The 16,929-nt window shown below is 35.9% G+C and overlaps 1 protein-coding gene across 4 annotated transcripts in view; it reads left to right on the top strand.

Annotated features, from left to right (window-relative positions):
• Positions 1-16,929, top strand: part of ATP9B (ATPase phospholipid transporting 9B (putative)) — a 157,079-nt gene that overhangs the window by 44,243 nt on the left and 95,907 nt on the right. For all 4 annotated transcript variants that reach the window (XM_018081662.3, XM_018081664.3, XM_018081663.3 and 1 more), the window contains exon 7: positions 4,197-4,248. In XM_018081662.3, coding sequence (XP_017937151.3) covers positions 4,197-4,248 — 52 coding nt within the window. The remainder of the gene's footprint in view (positions 1-4,196; positions 4,249-16,929) is intronic.

Here is a 16,929-nt window from a genome sequence, read left to right as displayed (position 1 = left end):
CACATGACTAGTTGGATAGCAGTCTATCATGGAGGCAGTGGGGGAAGGAGTTGCTGATCTCTCTCTGGTGATCAGCGATAGGACACGAGGAAGTGGAATCACAAGGACATGTAGTGACAGTACAAGGGGTAATGGCTTTAAACTGAAAAAGGGTCTATTTAGCTTAGATAGTAGCCAGAAATTCTTCGCTATGAAGGTAGTGAGGCACTGGAACAGGTTACCCAGAGCAGCTGTGGATGCCCTGTCCCTGGAAGTGTTCAAGGCCATGTTGGATAGGGCTCTGAGAAACCTGGTCTAGTGAAAGCTGTCCCTGTCCATGGCAGAGGATTTGGAACTAGGTGATTTTTAAGATCCCTTCCAACCCAAACCATTCTGATTCTATGAATGAAGCTGTGTCAGGGAAAATTCTGGGAAAAGACTCTTCACTGAGAGACTGGTTGATCACTGGAACAGGCTCCCTGGGGAAGTGGTCATAACCCCAAGCCTGTCCAAGTTCAAGAAGTGCCTGGATTATGCTCTTAGTCAAATGGTTTAGTCTTAGGTAGTCTCCAAACAAGCAGGGAGTTGGACTCTGTGATCCATATGGGTCAGGTCCCTTCCAACTTGAGCTATTCTATGATTCTGCCCAATTTTGTCAGGCATAAAGTACCTGAATCTTGAATAGCGTGTACCAGGTGACTGTTTCATTTACTGCATGGGAAACATGTCCTCTGGAAGCTGGTAATCACTATAGAAACTTGATGCCTCATTCGTATTATTAGAATTTCTGTTTAATTTGGTATTAGATCAGTTGACTGTTACTTTTGCAAAATTTTGGAATGTTGGTCAAGTGTTTTAGCTTGTTTACAAGTAACTGGAAGTTTGTAGGCATGAAGTCAGTAACCTGAAACTTGTGTAATGGATTTATGTCAGAGCTGGCAGGGAAGCTGCAAAAATGTATAGCTAATCTATATGAAGACTGGATATCTGTTTAATTGTTATTGTCATTTAAGGACAGAGTTATTTAATTTTCAAGTTGCCTTTTCCTTTTCCTCTTTTTTGATCTAATAGGTGCATAATAATACAGTTTAAGGTTAACGTTTTTACTGCAGTTTTTTCTGTGTATAATTATTATGTGTTATGAGGCAAGATGCAAAAAATTGCTGTACTAGTTGCAGATGAGCAGCCTCTTCAAGGTGAATACTGGTTGCATACAGACAAGCACATGAATTTTATTTTTATTGTAAAAGCTTTGTGTTTGGAGTTTTTGAGTTAAAATGGAAATTGCTGCAAATCAGGAAGTATTCGTGCATGGAAATGCATAGTTTTAAGGTATGCAGAGGGTTTTTTGCTACCTACATAAGATTTTTAGGTAAAATAGAATGTGGGTCTATTTTCTAGTGTTTCCTGAATTGCTTGTTTTCCAAGCATCATTTTTAGTTATGATGGTACCATCTCTGTGGCCCTTTGTGGCCCCTCTCTACTGAAGTGCCCGTAGCGGATACAGTTATAGTTGCTTCCAGTCCCATTTCTCAATTGGTGTCCTTGAGAGTATGTTGCAGGGAGTGGTAAGAAGTACGTGCCTCCCAGAAATTTAGAGTTTACATCATCTTATTTTCAAAGCTAAGCCCATATAACACATAGTTTGCCAGTTGACTCTGGCAGATCCATTCAGATCACACTATTTCAAGTGGCACTGTTGTGGCTGCATGCTGATCTTGGGAAGGTTTCTTTAGAGTGATGGAAAACTTTGCCTATAGTATCCAGGATGTTTTCGATCAGAAATAATATTGCTATATGACTGAGGCAAATGTTAGAGTTCAGCATTACATACAGGGAAGAAGCATCAGCTTCAGTGCTGTTGTCTGGTATAAATACATATTTATTCTCCATTGTGAGTGAGACTGAATTTTTTCGTGCTCTGAACTGATTTTTATGGATAGTCAGGCATTATATTTTGGAGGTCCCACACAGAGTGTCATACCAAGCAGTGTTTATTTATCATGACGGATGTATTTTGAGCTGTTTTATTGGAGGGAACTGGGAGTGTATGTATTTCAAATATTTTTCTTTGGCTTGGAGTGATGAAAGCAAAGTGCAACTTTCAATTAAAGTAAAAGGTGGAGGGTTAAAAATAAAAAAAAAATACATATCTGGTTTCAAATGAAAGCAGTTTGAGAATGCTGGGTTTCTTTCTGTTTATAGCAGTGTTGTGTCCTTAACTGTTGAGATGGAGGACTGGTTGACTCGAATAAGCAAAAAAAAACCCCTCTGTCTTTGTGCTGATTCTTCTACAAGCTTTTTTGGATGTTTACTAATGCCATGGTTTGGGCTTTTCCTGGGATAAGAGCTTTCAGGGCTGCTCCATGCTGAATGCACTTGCATTTCATGTAAATATAATTTTGAACCCATTATGTTTTTCTTTGATAGTTGTGTCTTTGTAGCAATTCATGCCTTCCACTCTGATTCAGTGAATCAAGGTATCGTGATTAGGATTATCCTTATAAAATTTACAGACCAGGACTGTGTGCTGCATTCAGTATGTGAGATACTCCAGTGCTTAATGCCTTCAGCCCTTCAGGTTAGCTTGACCTCATCTGCATTGCTGTTTCTTCTGTACAAAATAATTAACCAGTTTTCTGTAGCTGGTAGTTAATGCTCAAAATACAGCCACAATTGAATTATTATTGCTGTATCAATTTTGCAGTTTGATTATAATTGAAGTGTGACATAGGGAATTATTGAATAGTTTTGAAATGCTCAGATACCAATTTGAACCCTTTAATTTTTTATGTTTAGTAAGTTTGGTCAGTTTTTTAAGACTAAATTCTGAGGTTCATGTATGCCGTGGTCGGCTTTCTCACTATATATATTTTATTTTCCACTCAGTTAGACAGTAGAGCTCTTAAAAATTAAAAGATGATGACCCCAAGATATGCAGTGGCTTTCAAGGCAATATCAACCAAGTATAAAGGGGAAACCTGAAATTTATTCTCAAATGGGGGTACTGTCTATATGAAAACTATTTATGCGCCATATCCTCTTAACAATAATCAGAAACAAGTATTAGGAAATATTTTTGTGCATGAAACTTGTAATGTCATTGCTAATAATCAACTGAGATTTTTTAAATTGGTTAAAGATAGTCTGTAAATGAAATCCAAATCATTCTCTGTGTGTAACTTCAATATCAAATTGTACAGCATGTGGCATACTGGACATAAGTTGTGATGAAAGAAATTACAATTCATTACAGCATCTTCTCTAATTACTCTGTCCACTCTTCACTCTGGTCCCTGTCGACTTCGTATGTTGCTTTTTATCTTTCCAGTCCTGTATCTCTTTCAGGTTTTGACATGTTGGTTATTTTTACTTCTTCCAGTTTTTCATTCCTAAACCCTGTGTTGGCAATGTGTATCTAGTGCTGGTAAATGCCTTGAGAACAAGTGGAGGGAGAGCTAAGGATTTGGATAGCCATGTAGCAGATAGCATGTGTGTGGGGGAGGGTGGTATTGTTCATTTTGTTGAACCTGTGAAGGCTTAGATTGGCTTTTCCGTGGTCAACAAATAATTGAAAACGTGATTTGATACATATAGTTCTGTGCTAGAAAGGGAAATGGCAGAACAGGTGTGCAGAGGCACTAACTATGCATGTGGCTCTATGCCTTAGATAGTGAGGAAGAAATTCTGGTCATTTTAGATACATGAAATAGGAAAATGCTGTTCCCTAGTTTGCTGTTTCCCTCCTGTACATTTGTGTGTGTTGGGAGAGGGGAGAATGCATGATATGCGTTATGTTTGCCACTTGGGTGCCAAGACAGATATTTTAAATTTCACCTTTTTTTTTTCTATTATATATGCTAACTACATGTCAGAGTTTTACTCAGTGAAATTATTTTAAAAGATATTTCAGTTGGATGTTTATATTCTTGGAGTAGTGTTTTCAGTTAAGGAAATGTTAATATGTTCTTCAGGTATTTATGATTCACTTATAAAGAGCATCTGAAAGGATTAACTGTTGTTTGCTTATTGTATAATTTTTCGAAAATATTGATTTCTGAATTGCAAATGCTGAATGTAAAGTACTGGGAGAAATCCTATTTTAATTGAGTTTCAATCCAAGTGTGACCTTTTGGTGATAGATCTTACTGGACATTTGATTGGAATTTATTTTTTTTCCTACTTAGAAAAAATATACTTTTTTTTTCTCCTCTCAGAATCAACGAATCCCATCTGACATGGTGTTTCTTAGAACATCGGAAAAAACGGGTATGTTTTGACAATTCACATTGCTTACACGATAATTTGGTGATTTGTGGTAAAATTTTAGATTGTGCATTGTGGCCAATTTGAATTGGTCGAATTCATTCAATTAATGGGAAAGAGTCCATACGTGAGAAATACAGTATGCTTGGACTGTAAACCAGGAGTAATCTTATTGTGAACCTGAGACTTCTACAGGTATGTTTCTCTAAATAGGTGATTTTTATGAGTTGTTTTAACAAAAGGTTTAAATATTAAAAATATTTAGCAAATACTTGATTATTATGATTTTACAGCATTTTAAATTATCTACAACTAATCATTGTCTCACAACATACATTTAAATGTTATCTGATTGTATTACAGCTATTAAATGGAAAAGAACTGAAATATGAACCCACCAATATGTGATTAAAATTGTTATTTTTGGAAAAAATGTTTTACCATTATCTAAACCCCTGAAATAACGGATTTTTTTCATTTTGTTTTACTTAAAAATAATAATGCCTTTTTGGTCAGCCAAAAATATTCCCCAGGAATTTTTTTGAGTGAGAGAAAGAAAAGCACTTCATGTTAGGTCTATTTCCCTTCACATGGTGGTGGGGGAGTACTCCTAATCTTTGAGAAACAAATATCTCCTTTATAGGAACCCTATAAATTATAGCTGTTTTGTAAAGTATAGAAATTACTATTGGATGCCCCCCCATATAACTCAATGAGTTTTCCTCATTTATATTACCAGTTCTCTTCAGATCTTTAAGAACTGTCTGGTTTTTGTCAGACAGCACTAAATTTCAGAAAGCTAATAGCTGTGATACTGGTAAACCCTGTGTTAGTGGCACTTGGTGTGTCACTGTGGCACTAGAGGTCTATCATATATTTCAGGTAAAAGGCTAAATTTGCAGAGATCATTTGACTAGAACTATATATTTGCTGAAAGAAGGAGTTACTGTGTAGTTACTGGGTCTTGCTAATGACTTTCAAATGCTGATTAGAGGCATTTGGTCATCTATAACTGGCCTGGACTGATGAAGTTTCCTAGTAGTCTTTATATGACCTCCATCTTCATTAACTACCTTCTGGTTCAGGATACAAGGGCTTTTCCTTTTATTCCCTCTCACAGTACCACATTTTATTAAAAAGCATAATGCTTTGACTGTTCAAATCTTTTGTATCCAACATGATAATAAAAAGATTGATATTGTCCTTACTGCCCCAAAATGTGTTTTGGCTCAAGTCGCAACTCCTAAAAAAGTAGAAAGTAGGACTTCTGCACCTGAACAAGAATTACTTTAAATTAGGCCACTTGCATGCATAATCGGAGTGGTAGAAGGTGAATATGTTTGATGTATTGATCCAAAATTTTCCTAGCCTTTACTAGCCTGTGTTGGATTATATCAAGGTGTTTGGAAACAATCATCATGTACTCCAGCACGAGTATGTAGCAGTTGTAATTTAAGTCATGTACACACAATAGAAATGTGTAGGAAATGTATAGGAAACTCAATATGTAACACTGTGCAGTGTTTGCTGTTGGAGGAGCACCAAGAACTGTTTGGTGAGAGCCAGCTCACTCTCCTTAGGATCCTCGCAGCAGTTTGTATGAGGTGTGTTGTCAGTGCAGGAATAAACGAACAAGAACATTATGAGACAGTTGCCTAACTTGCAACAAAGCAAGTCCTAAAATCGTATGGATTCTGCTTGTGAGGTTATAAGACACTGTGTAGTCTCCCTTCCCTATAGTAGTTAGTTGAAGGGTGGGGCACAGGTATGGTTGTCAATGAACTACAGGCCAGAAATGCATCTGTACAGGATACCTCTGTGTCTCGGCTGGAATATATATGAATAGTAAATCTGAAAGGGCCACAGTTAATAGAACTTAGGCTATTTCTTTGTCAAGATATAGATGGGGGAAGGGAACAGGGTGAATCCCTGTGTCAGAAATGTGTGAAGAAAATATTTTTGAAAGTAAGATCTATTGAGTCTGGTTCCGTGTTTAAGTGTACTTCAGTCAGCTTTCTTTGAATGTTAGTTTTTTTCCTCTAAGACACTCCATTAATTTGCTATCTAGAAAATAAAGCTACTTGATTTAAAAGTTTATCATGTTGTAACAATAGACTTTCCATAACTGATATTACAAAATGCTTGTGAGCAATTTGCAAGAGTTCTGTACCTACTAGGTAAATGTTCATGATAATGTAAAGTAAGTAAAGAGCAAATTTAGTGAAATCTTCCTAGAATTCCAATATAAGTTATTTATATAAACTTCTGCTACACCTGGAACATGAAATTTAATGTTAAAAATACACTTTCTATAAATAAGCAACAGGTTAACTAGTTTTATTTGTGTTGCACTTGTTTAAAAATAAAACAAGAAAACAAAACACACAAAAATAATCCCCTGAATTTCAAGCATATGGCAGTAATTGTTTTTTTACTAAAGAGTGAACACTTATATCTGTAATTGTTGCTTCCTGATGTTGCAGTTTTGACTGATTTATGGTTTAATTTATAGTTGACACTTTTAAGTACTTTGTGAAACAGTTTCTGATGGTTTTATGTTTTGTATGTAATTTTATCTTCTGTGCAATAAAGCAGTTTAACTATAGCTTCTTACTATAAATCTATGAAGAGTAGAGTTTGAACTAATCTTAAAATCCAATCCACCCTGTAAGCCTCTTTTGAGGCAAAGTACTATTTTCCAACTTCAGTATTTACATTGCATATTAGTGTAGTCTGCAGCACTGCAACATCCTATATCTTCAGTCAGAAAAAGAAGCCATTTGAGTTATAAATAAGTAGGTTAAACAGTTCAGCCTAAAACCCACCCCCCTAATGCACTTTTAGGATTGTTGAGTTTTCTAGGGTGCTTTTAATTCTACATAGCAGAAGCTGCATTTTGGGGTATCAGTCTTATTTTGATAAAACTAATTTCTTATTAGATCTATTTTTTTCCTTTCTTTATCAGATGCATTGTCTTTTAGCTGGAATGATATCTTCAAAGAATCTGATGTAATGACTTGATGATAATTGTGTGCCTGTGTCCAATTTCTAAGTTTCTTATGTTTTTTTAATCAGACATTTACAAAAGTTATAGTCTAGAGACTAATATAGGTGGGACTTTGTTTTGTATTCATGTGGCAGTCCGTAACATTGGTATTCCTCTCTTTCATGAGTGAAGGCAGCTAGATGGCTGTTCATATTTAGAGTTAGGATTACTTCCCAGGGGAATGGAGCAGGTGGAAATCACTCCTCAGATGAGAATTCTTTGCTGCTGTCAGGCTCGCCATATAACAGAGGTTTCCAAAAGATGTTCATTGATTGAAAATAAATAAAATTTAAAAAAAAAAGAAATTAAAAAAAAACAAAGAGCAACAAGTTTATGGAATTATATGTTGGGGTTTTGTATATTTAAAATTGTAGGAGGGGATTAGTTATGGCTGAATCTTGGTTTTGCTCATTATAAATGATAGAAGTGACAAGCAATTTGAAAGATTTGTCCCATTTATCATACTTCCACCAAATGAAAGGAAATGTTCATACTGAGCCAACTGCAAAAGACAGTTTAAAGGTTATTTTCATTTTTTGTATAAGCAGGCATCATGCCAAAACCATCTGACTACCTTAGTGTAAAGTTATTATGCAAATGTAGGCAAGATCTCTGTTACACCAGTACAAAGCTCCCTTGCTGAAATTAGGCTAGATTCTAAGTGACTCTTAACAGTGTCCATTTCAGGTCCATTTTTAAATTGCTTGTCATGCTCTCTGCATTTTATTTGTCTATATGCTACCTCAGTCGTAAATCAAAAGCTTTATGATTGTCCATAGGAACTGCCAGCTAGAGTATGTGTTAATAACTTCAGCATTATGGGAATATTATCAAAGACACTCTGTGTGTAAAACACAAGAAAAATTCAAATATGAGCTCTTTCCTTCTTTAAGGTAAAATCCTTGTACTCCACATTGGCTGTGCCTCGGTTTGATGCCTTGGTTGTGCCTTGATCCAGTAACTGGCTTCTGATCCAGGTCAGGTGTTCCAATGCTAACATGTGTCATGTTCTGACATGAACGGGATCTGGTCTTTCATGAAAATCTGATGCATGTGTTCATAAGACTTTGGAATATTTGTGCCCTGGTAGCTTTCAAATGTGAAATTCTGAGAGGAACACACATTTTATAGGGTGGCTACAAAGTGTCAGTAAAGAATGAAGGAAGTTTTTTTTTTTCTCTCCAAGCTTTTTTCTCTCCAAGCTTTTCTTTTACCACCCGCTTTTCTTTCTCCACACCCACTGCTGCACTCGACTAGTCTTTTTTTTATATACTTTGCAGAAGCGCTCATTGGGTAAAACCTCAAAACTTCAAGGGTCACCACCCCCTGGGGTTTTACCATTTTATAACTGCAGGAGGAAAACTGTTTCCCCCCACCACAACTCACAGTAACCTCAGATCCTTATTATTCATGGAGAAAAGCTGCATATGCAGTGGCTGGTTCTGAGCTAAGCAAATGTTGATTTTTAGCTATTAGTTTTTGCTAGGTCCTAGAACAGATTACTGTTGGAGCTGACGGCTTGGCTTTCCTCTTATTCGTGTGGCTCTTTGATCGTTTCTTTTTTCACAAAAATTCAAGGCACTTTATAACCTTGAGATCGCTGATCTGCCATACTTGGTTGAAATTGGCCACAAGTCGAAAGTTACTGGGAGAAAGATGCGATGGCATTGTACATGGAATTAGGGTAAACAGACTGTTTGCTCAAGTCTGCAGCTGGAAGAGCCAATGAGCTTTAGGGCTTGGGATGTGCTGCATAGACACTAGGACTGCAAAGAATTGTTTCTGTTCTGTACTGCTGCTAACTACTGAGGCCTATAAAGACTAACTACAGTGCTGTTATGATACTGGCTTTTGTTAGTAGCTTTTTAGGGGGTAAGAATTGATTAATCTTAGTTAAACCCTTATTGTTCGTAAGGTCCCCTACCAAACTGGACAAAAGTCTGGGTTTTTTTATTTTTTATTGTTAGAGGTGATACTCTGGAGAAAGCAACTGCCACTTACTGATCAGTTCCACTGCTGTCAAGCATGCTGTCATGCAAAAATCTTTATCATAAACCGAGTTTATTATTGTATGTCTTTAAATCCAGCATATAGTAATTTTCTGGCATGAACATTCCAAAATACTGTTTATCTACCACTACAGCTGTGCAATGCAAGCAATAGGGAAATGGAAAATAATTTTGAAATTCTCACAATCCTTTGTGAAGAACCTTTAATTCTTTGTAAGGTAATGCCAGTTGCACAGTTGCTACATCTGTTGTTTTTCAGACCAGAGTTACATTGTTTTGGTCTTACTTCTGTGGGTACTTGAGATGATACTGCAGAGTGGTTGAGGCTGGAAGGAATCTCTGGGTATCATCTGGTCCAACACCTCTGCTCAAGCAAGGCCACCTAGAATTGGTTGCCCAGACACCATGTCCAGACAGCTTTTGAGCATTGCCAAGGAGGGAAATTTCACGGGCTCTCTGGGCAAGCTGTGCCAGTGCTTAGTAATCCTCACAGTTAAAAAATAATAATTCTTGTCACTTTATGTTCAGAGGTGTTTCTGTCATTGTTTCTGTCACTGAAAAGAGCCTGGCTCAGTCTTTACACCCTCCCTCCAGGTATTCATAGACATTATTAGGGTCATCCCGAAGCCTTGTTTTTTTGACGCTGAGCAATCCCAGCTCTCTCAGACTTTCCTTATATGGGAGATGCTCCAGTCCATAATTTTCATGGCACTGTTTGGACCTTTTCCAGCATGCTCATACCACCTTGTAGGGGAGAGACCCACACAGGACACAATATTGCAGGCGTAACCTTACCAGTGCTGAGCAGAGAGGAAGGAACGCCTCCCTCGACCTCTGGCAATACTTTACCTAACGTAGCCCAGGATACCATTACCCTTTGCTGCTGCAAGGGCATGCTACTGGCTCATGGTCAACCTGGTGCCCCCGGGATCCTCAGGTGCTTTTCTACCAAGCTCCTTTCTAGTTGGATGGCCCCCAGCATGTACTGGTTGTTCCTCACCAGGTTCAAGATTTTTCACCATTTCTTGTTGAACTTTAAGGCTCTTGTCAGCCCATTTCTCCAGCTTGTCGACATCCCTCTGGACATCCCCCATTGCATAGATCAGTGTCTTGAATTCCACTTACTAAACTATTTAAAAATTATATATTTACTCAAGTATAAAATACTAGTTGCAAGCATATTTATACTTTTTGGAATTGTAGCAAGAAGAGTAATTTCACTTGTATTAAAATTTGTAGTTAAGAGTTTTCAGGATTATTTACTTGTAATTACGTTAACAACAATGGTATGAGTAAAGTGTGGGAATAAAACAGGAAAATAATTTTTATTTTGAGGCTTTGTAGCCATTCATTTCTGTAGCAATATAACTGTCTCAGATGTGATTTTTATTTTAAATGCTAACCATTTTACTGGCATAAACTCTGCAATGCAAGTACAGACTTAAGTAATCATTCATATAGCTTGATTTGCTGTTGGAAGGAGCTGTGAATTAATCAGTAAAGGCTTCCTCCAGAGTCTACCATCTCAAACAAAGTCTGCTTATCAAAGAAGGGAGTTATTTTGAAAACTTCGAGTTCTTAAGCATTGCTCTACAAAAAGAGGGTGTGGTGCCAGGAAGTATGGTTTACTTGTTAAAAAGATCCAGTTTTGTAATCTTAAAAAGTAAGTATTAGCAGAACATTTATGTCAAAGAATTAAACTTCAAACTCACTGCAAGGAAAAATATAATAAAGATGATGCAAGTATTATCTATTTATTCTGAACAGTTGGGAGTAAGTGTTCTACAAATAATTTAATTGTCTGAACCCCAGCCTGTTTTGGAACTTCAGGTATTTAAAAACCAAACTGGTATTTTTTTCTCTGATTTGAAATTCAGTTGTGCAACTGATGTCTCTTTTTATCTCTTCATAAAACCAGCCACTGCAAAATAATAAGGCTGAAGGAGTTGCATTAGTCACACATTCTGGAATTTTCTATTATGTTTAGAAAACAAGCGTTCTAAAACCTACCTGTCTGGAAACTGAAATGCTTTGAAAATCTATTGCTATAGAGAATGATAAATGACTAGAGTTAAGTTTTGCACATACGGCCAGATAAAAGTTTATCTTCGGGGCATGAGTAGCTGCCAACAATCTGTCCAAACTACTTTAATCTGTTTCTATACTTCAGTTCCTATTCTGTTTTTAGCATTTGATTTAACTCGGGCTTGAAATGTTTTGGTATCTACTTTAAGCCACTGAGTAATAGTAATTCGATGTGATCAGCTACTTGTTTAAGATATAGTCAGATAGTATAAATGTGATGTGGTGGAAGGAGGTGGTCTCAGCAGGCATTAAGCCTCCAATAATATTACTCTGTATTAAAGATGAAAATGTTATTAGAAGACATGTATTTCATTCCCTAATTATTTTATTTTCTGTGCATACTTGGGCAACTGGCACAATCCATGTGTTTCATTAGATTTGTAGCAAAATAAGCAGTGACAAAGTAATATTTTATTCTTTATTTAACTTTTGTATTTAAAAAAAAGACTAGTAAGAGTTGAAAAAATTTATCTGTGAGGAGACCGTGTACTGTGTTAGGCATAAACTCACCTGTTCCCACTTGCCAGTGATAATGCATTTCCCCAGAAATTTAAGGGCATTTGGTGGCTTGGCTGGAGTAGCAATTCAAATATCCTGAAATCCCAAACAATTCCCCCAATTTGGGGTAACAACTTAAAGAAGCTGAAGGTGAGAACCATCAAAGCACATCTCAGAGGCATGGCAAATCAAGCAGACAAACTATATGTATATTAAGAAGTGGTGGACTGTGGGTATTTTGTCAAAGGCTTTGAATATAAAAGACAAAGAAATTACTCTTGCAGGGTAAGGTTCAAGAATTCCTTGTGTAGAAGCAGTTTATAATATGGTGCCTACAAGAAGTATCTGTTCATAAGATCGATACCATGCATTATGGGGTTTTTTTAAGCTGCTCTCACCTCTTTCTTGGTTTAGATTATTGAATTTGGGGTGGTTTTTTTCTTCTCTTACTTCAAGGCTCTTCTGGGCAAGCTGCTAATATTACCTTGATTCTTTGAAATGATTGGAAAATGTCCCTTGGTGAGCCTCATCTTTATTGTGAAAAAGGAATTTCTGCAAAACCTACAAATTTCTGATCAGTAGGTCTAATGAAGAGCAATCTTGCAATAGAGTTGTCTTTCTAAAAATTTAGAAATGATCCTCAAATCAATCTTAATGTATTCATAAGGAAAGGATGGCTTGCACATATTGATCTGATTCTGACTTTCATATGGGGCTTGAGGTGTATGGCTGGCTGGAGTTGGAATGTAAGCTTATTTAGTCTTGAACTACCTTAGTCTGGCAGCTCTCTGTCTAGCAGTAGAAAACCTAACTTGGAGAACCTGCCTTGTAAGGAATACCCAGTTGAGGAGAGCACTGGGTTTTTCCATGCAAATGTTACGGCCTGTGTTGCTGTGCTGTCAGTGCTCTTGGTACACGTGAAGGCTAAATACAATTTAGCTCAAATATTTAACTTCTTCAGTTACAGTTCTGATTTCAGGTGTCCATGTAGCTTTGCACAGCCTTCCTCTGTCTTTCAAGTAAAAAGAAATTGGAAAAAGTAGAAATTCTCAGGTTTTTGCATAATGAAGTCCAGTGTTCAATCTTCGCAGCTGGGTCTCTTGCTTTTTCCCAGTTATCAAACATTAAAGTGGAATGTACTTTTCCCTGCTAAATTTTAATGAAAAATATATCCTCTTGTTTTTCACTTGCCTATTGTAACCTGATGATTTTGTCAACTCCTTTGACTTGCACTTTTCTGTGTTTAAGCTTTATACCTACTCCTTGTAATTTAGTTAATGAAATGTCCTTCTAGTTGATTACTATTGCTGCTGCTAAAATCTTCAAGGCAAAACATGCTCTCAGTGAATTCTGGTTTTGGCCGTATGCTTTTCTCAACCTCTTGTTTGTGAGTTCTCCTTTCTTCAAGAAAGAAAATGCTTTTTAAGTCTGCTATGAGCAGTTTTCTTTGAGGCGTGTATGTATTTTTTGTATTACTGGTCTTTAGAAATATTTAAGCACATTAGGGAGGTTGATGAGGACAGTGCTCTGCTGTGCTGTCAGTGCTCTCAAATCAAGGAGCTGTTGAGTCAGTATTCTTATTTTGATCTGAAAAGCAAGAAGTTTTTCAGTGTTCTAAGCATTCTGTATGGCAGAGTTTTTGATTCAGTCGTTACTCTGAAGACATAAATAACACATACTATCTTTCGTCTGTAACACTGGGTTTCTGCAAAAAGAGATAACTAGTGTACATCAGAAGAATAATGAAGTAAAGTAGTGCATCAAATCCTATTAAATGGAAAAGATTAGTGCTTTTGAGCATCCTTCTGTATATATCAAAATAATATAAGTCAGGAAGTGAAAATTTGAGAATGTGAATATGAATGTGAATAAATTTTTTCTTTTAACTTGCAACATTGTTTACTATATGTAAGAGAATTCCATAATGTTTTAACAGAGATAAAAATTCCTAAAGCGTACTGAATCAATACAGCAATTCAAAAAAGATGCAATGTGATCAAGCTTGGATTAAAAAACATCTGAGTTCTTGTCAATAAGGAACTGTGATGAGTTTAGGGGTATCATATTGACTGTGTATTAATACGTGGTATCCTATAAGACCATCAGCTGATTGTTTAGAATGTAAATGAAACTGTTGATGGATCCAGTGACTGATGGCTTAAATTCCAATTAATCAATTGCTTCATCGGTTTCTTAATTCAGATCAAATATCTCAAGTACACACAGTTCTTCCCTGGTCTTAAGAGAAATTAATGCTTTTAAACTAATTTAATCAGTCTTCTGTAAATGCCATTACATTTTTTGATTGCATCCTATGGGATGGCATTGTAGCTTAAATGTTTGGGATGTTTCGGGCATCTTGGGGTTTTTTCGTCCCTAGAAGCTATCGTAATTGAAAGCTTCTTATTGTAGTAGTAAATGAAACTCTGTACTGCAGTATGTTATCTTGGTGCTGCTATTTATCTTGTCATCGGTTTAAAATTTTCATGCACATAGTCACTTAAGTAATATAAATGATTTAAAAATTAAGTTGTTTGTAAATGATCTGGTGTTAGGTGTGCAAAGTCAAAGTGTGTTTTTCTTCTTTTGGATATATTCTAGTAACCCATTTCTTTCAATGCTTTTCACTTAAAGCAGAAAGGCTGGTAATATTACCAGACAATATATAGCTGTTTATGACACTGCAGTTCCACGTGCCCTGTTTCCCAGTGACCCATCAATTAATTCATCAACACTTGACACAAGCTCTTCACTGTGACACTTATACCAGTTGATCTTAATTTGATTGCCGTTAAAACCTTCGTTTCCTGACAACTGTTGTCAATTATACAAAATAAAATCAAGTATTCATAAGTAGGCTGTAATAGGATATAGGCAGACAGATTTAATAATTCAGTTTTGCTGAGGCTTGAAAGGCATTAGTTGTAGCTGTTGTTCTCATTTGTAAAAAATTCATTGGATGCCACTCTAGAGAGAGAAGGCAGACATGATTTTATTTATTTAGATTTGACAGAGAAGAGCCCAGACGTGTAGTGATGGTTTAGCATTTTCTCTGTTTAAGAAAAACTGACATGAATTCTTATCAGTTTACATATTATATAAAGTAAATGTAATTTACTTTTATGATTTTTTTTTTTAAGTCTAATTAAAGCGCACACATTCTACAATTGCTTTCTGACAATATATTTGTAATGGAGTGTGGAATTCAACCCTGCATTTATGCAGAAATAAAACAATACCTTTTCAAGACTGGGATGCTTGGTCTTTAATATGCTTGTAAAGTCTTCATCCTCCTGTACATCTGCTATATACGACTAAGTTATAGTTGTTTCCCTCCGATGCATCTTCATCGCACATTAAAACGTATGCTATGTGGCATATTTGAATTATACTTATAAGTTCTCTTCAGTGCTTATCAGCAAGCTTAAAAAAGAGCCTTGCCAATATATGGCAAAAAAATTGCTAGCAGAAATCTGTTAACTTTAATGTTCTCCATGAGAAAGTTAAATATAGTTTTCAGCACTTCTTCTGAGTTGATTGACTTCTTATATACTATTCTTTACTGTTTATACGGACGTTTGTAACAAATACCGCCTGTGGGTTATTTGTGAAGGTTCTTTGGAAGGTATTTGTTTGAATGTGCTTGTGAAATCTAAAAATGGAAACATTTTTAAAAATAATTTCGCTTGTAAAATGCTGATTAAATAGGTGCAGTTGAAGACAAGATCTTCTGTAAGTGACTGTTCAAAGCAAGGCCAGAAAAAGTGAGGGACAGAAGCATGGAACTCTTCTGATAACATGTCATTCACTTTGTCATTTTTTAATGCTAATCCAAATAAGTTATTCCTTGGTGGTTTTTTTTCTCCTGAATTGAGAATCCTTTCTCTTCCATCTGATCTCATGACTTAGGACTTCTTTCTCAGACCCTTCTTCCAGGCGAGGAGCTGGGAAATGAAAATTAAGTTCTGAATACAAGACAAGTGGGAGAGTTTAGTTTGTTATGGCAAGAAAACCATTATAAGTTCTCATGTTCTCATGCAAATATTCAATCCTAGTGTAATTCAGATAATTTTAATGATTTTGTTGGGTTTTTTTATTATAACTTTCCATTAAAATCAGGTGATGCAATTTTATATAGACTAGATTATTTCTCTTTTGCAAAGTATTTGCTCTTTGTCTGTCAATACTGCTATTTTGGGTATCTTGTGTATTTTGGGTGTCTTCTGTTAACTACACTTTCTTTAGAAACTACTTGTTAAACAGACTGAATATTAAGCTAATTGTTTTAAGGAGAAATTAACCATATTTCTGCTTATGGAAACAACATTTCCATATTTCTTATTGGAAACAACATTTCCAAATAAAATAGGAATAAATAATTTAATTAGTACACAGCAGTTTTTCTTTTCTGAGTGACTTGCTTAAAAAATCCTGGAAGCTAGAATGCATTTAAGAAAATAAGTAACATCCCAAGTAATAGCTTGTTTTCAGAAGCCTATATTAAAAACTCTAATTAATACTTAGACATATGTGTATAAAAATAAAATTTGAGGGCTTCATGTAAGCGCAAGTTTATTTACATTACTATAATTTCAGGAATTAAAGATATCCACATATAAAGAAATTAACACATAAAATATGATAAGCAAGTTTGGTAATATAAAAAAATACTAGATTTGGCTATCTGGTGATTATGCACAGTATTAATTAGGAGAAAGTTTATGATATAATTGAATTTTACTTGATTAAGAAGCTTCCATTTCTTGTTTGGGGGGGAATTTTTTCCTATTTTTTGTTGCCCCCCTCCCCATTTTTTTAAGTTTGAGATGAAAATGTGACGAGCATTTTCCAAGAATAACCTGTGTTCAGTTTGAGAATTTTTGTTCAGGGCCCTTTTCTTTGGGATTTCTAGGGATAAGTAGGTCACTGATGCATGTGTACATGTACACCATTCCCAGAAGCATTTGTTGTGTACATGTCCTTCAGGTATGTTCTGATTGAAGCCTTAAGTCCAGCACACACTGAGTAAGTAGAATTCCTCCTGTA

Source organism: Manacus vitellinus, unplaced genomic scaffold (assembly GCF_001715985.3).
Source record: "Manacus vitellinus isolate BGI_N305 unplaced genomic scaffold, ASM171598v3 scaffold_55_pilon, whole genome shotgun sequence".
NCBI lineage: Eukaryota > Metazoa > Chordata > Aves > Passeriformes > Pipridae > Manacus > Manacus vitellinus.
This window is presented reverse-complemented; position numbering and strand designations above follow the sequence as displayed.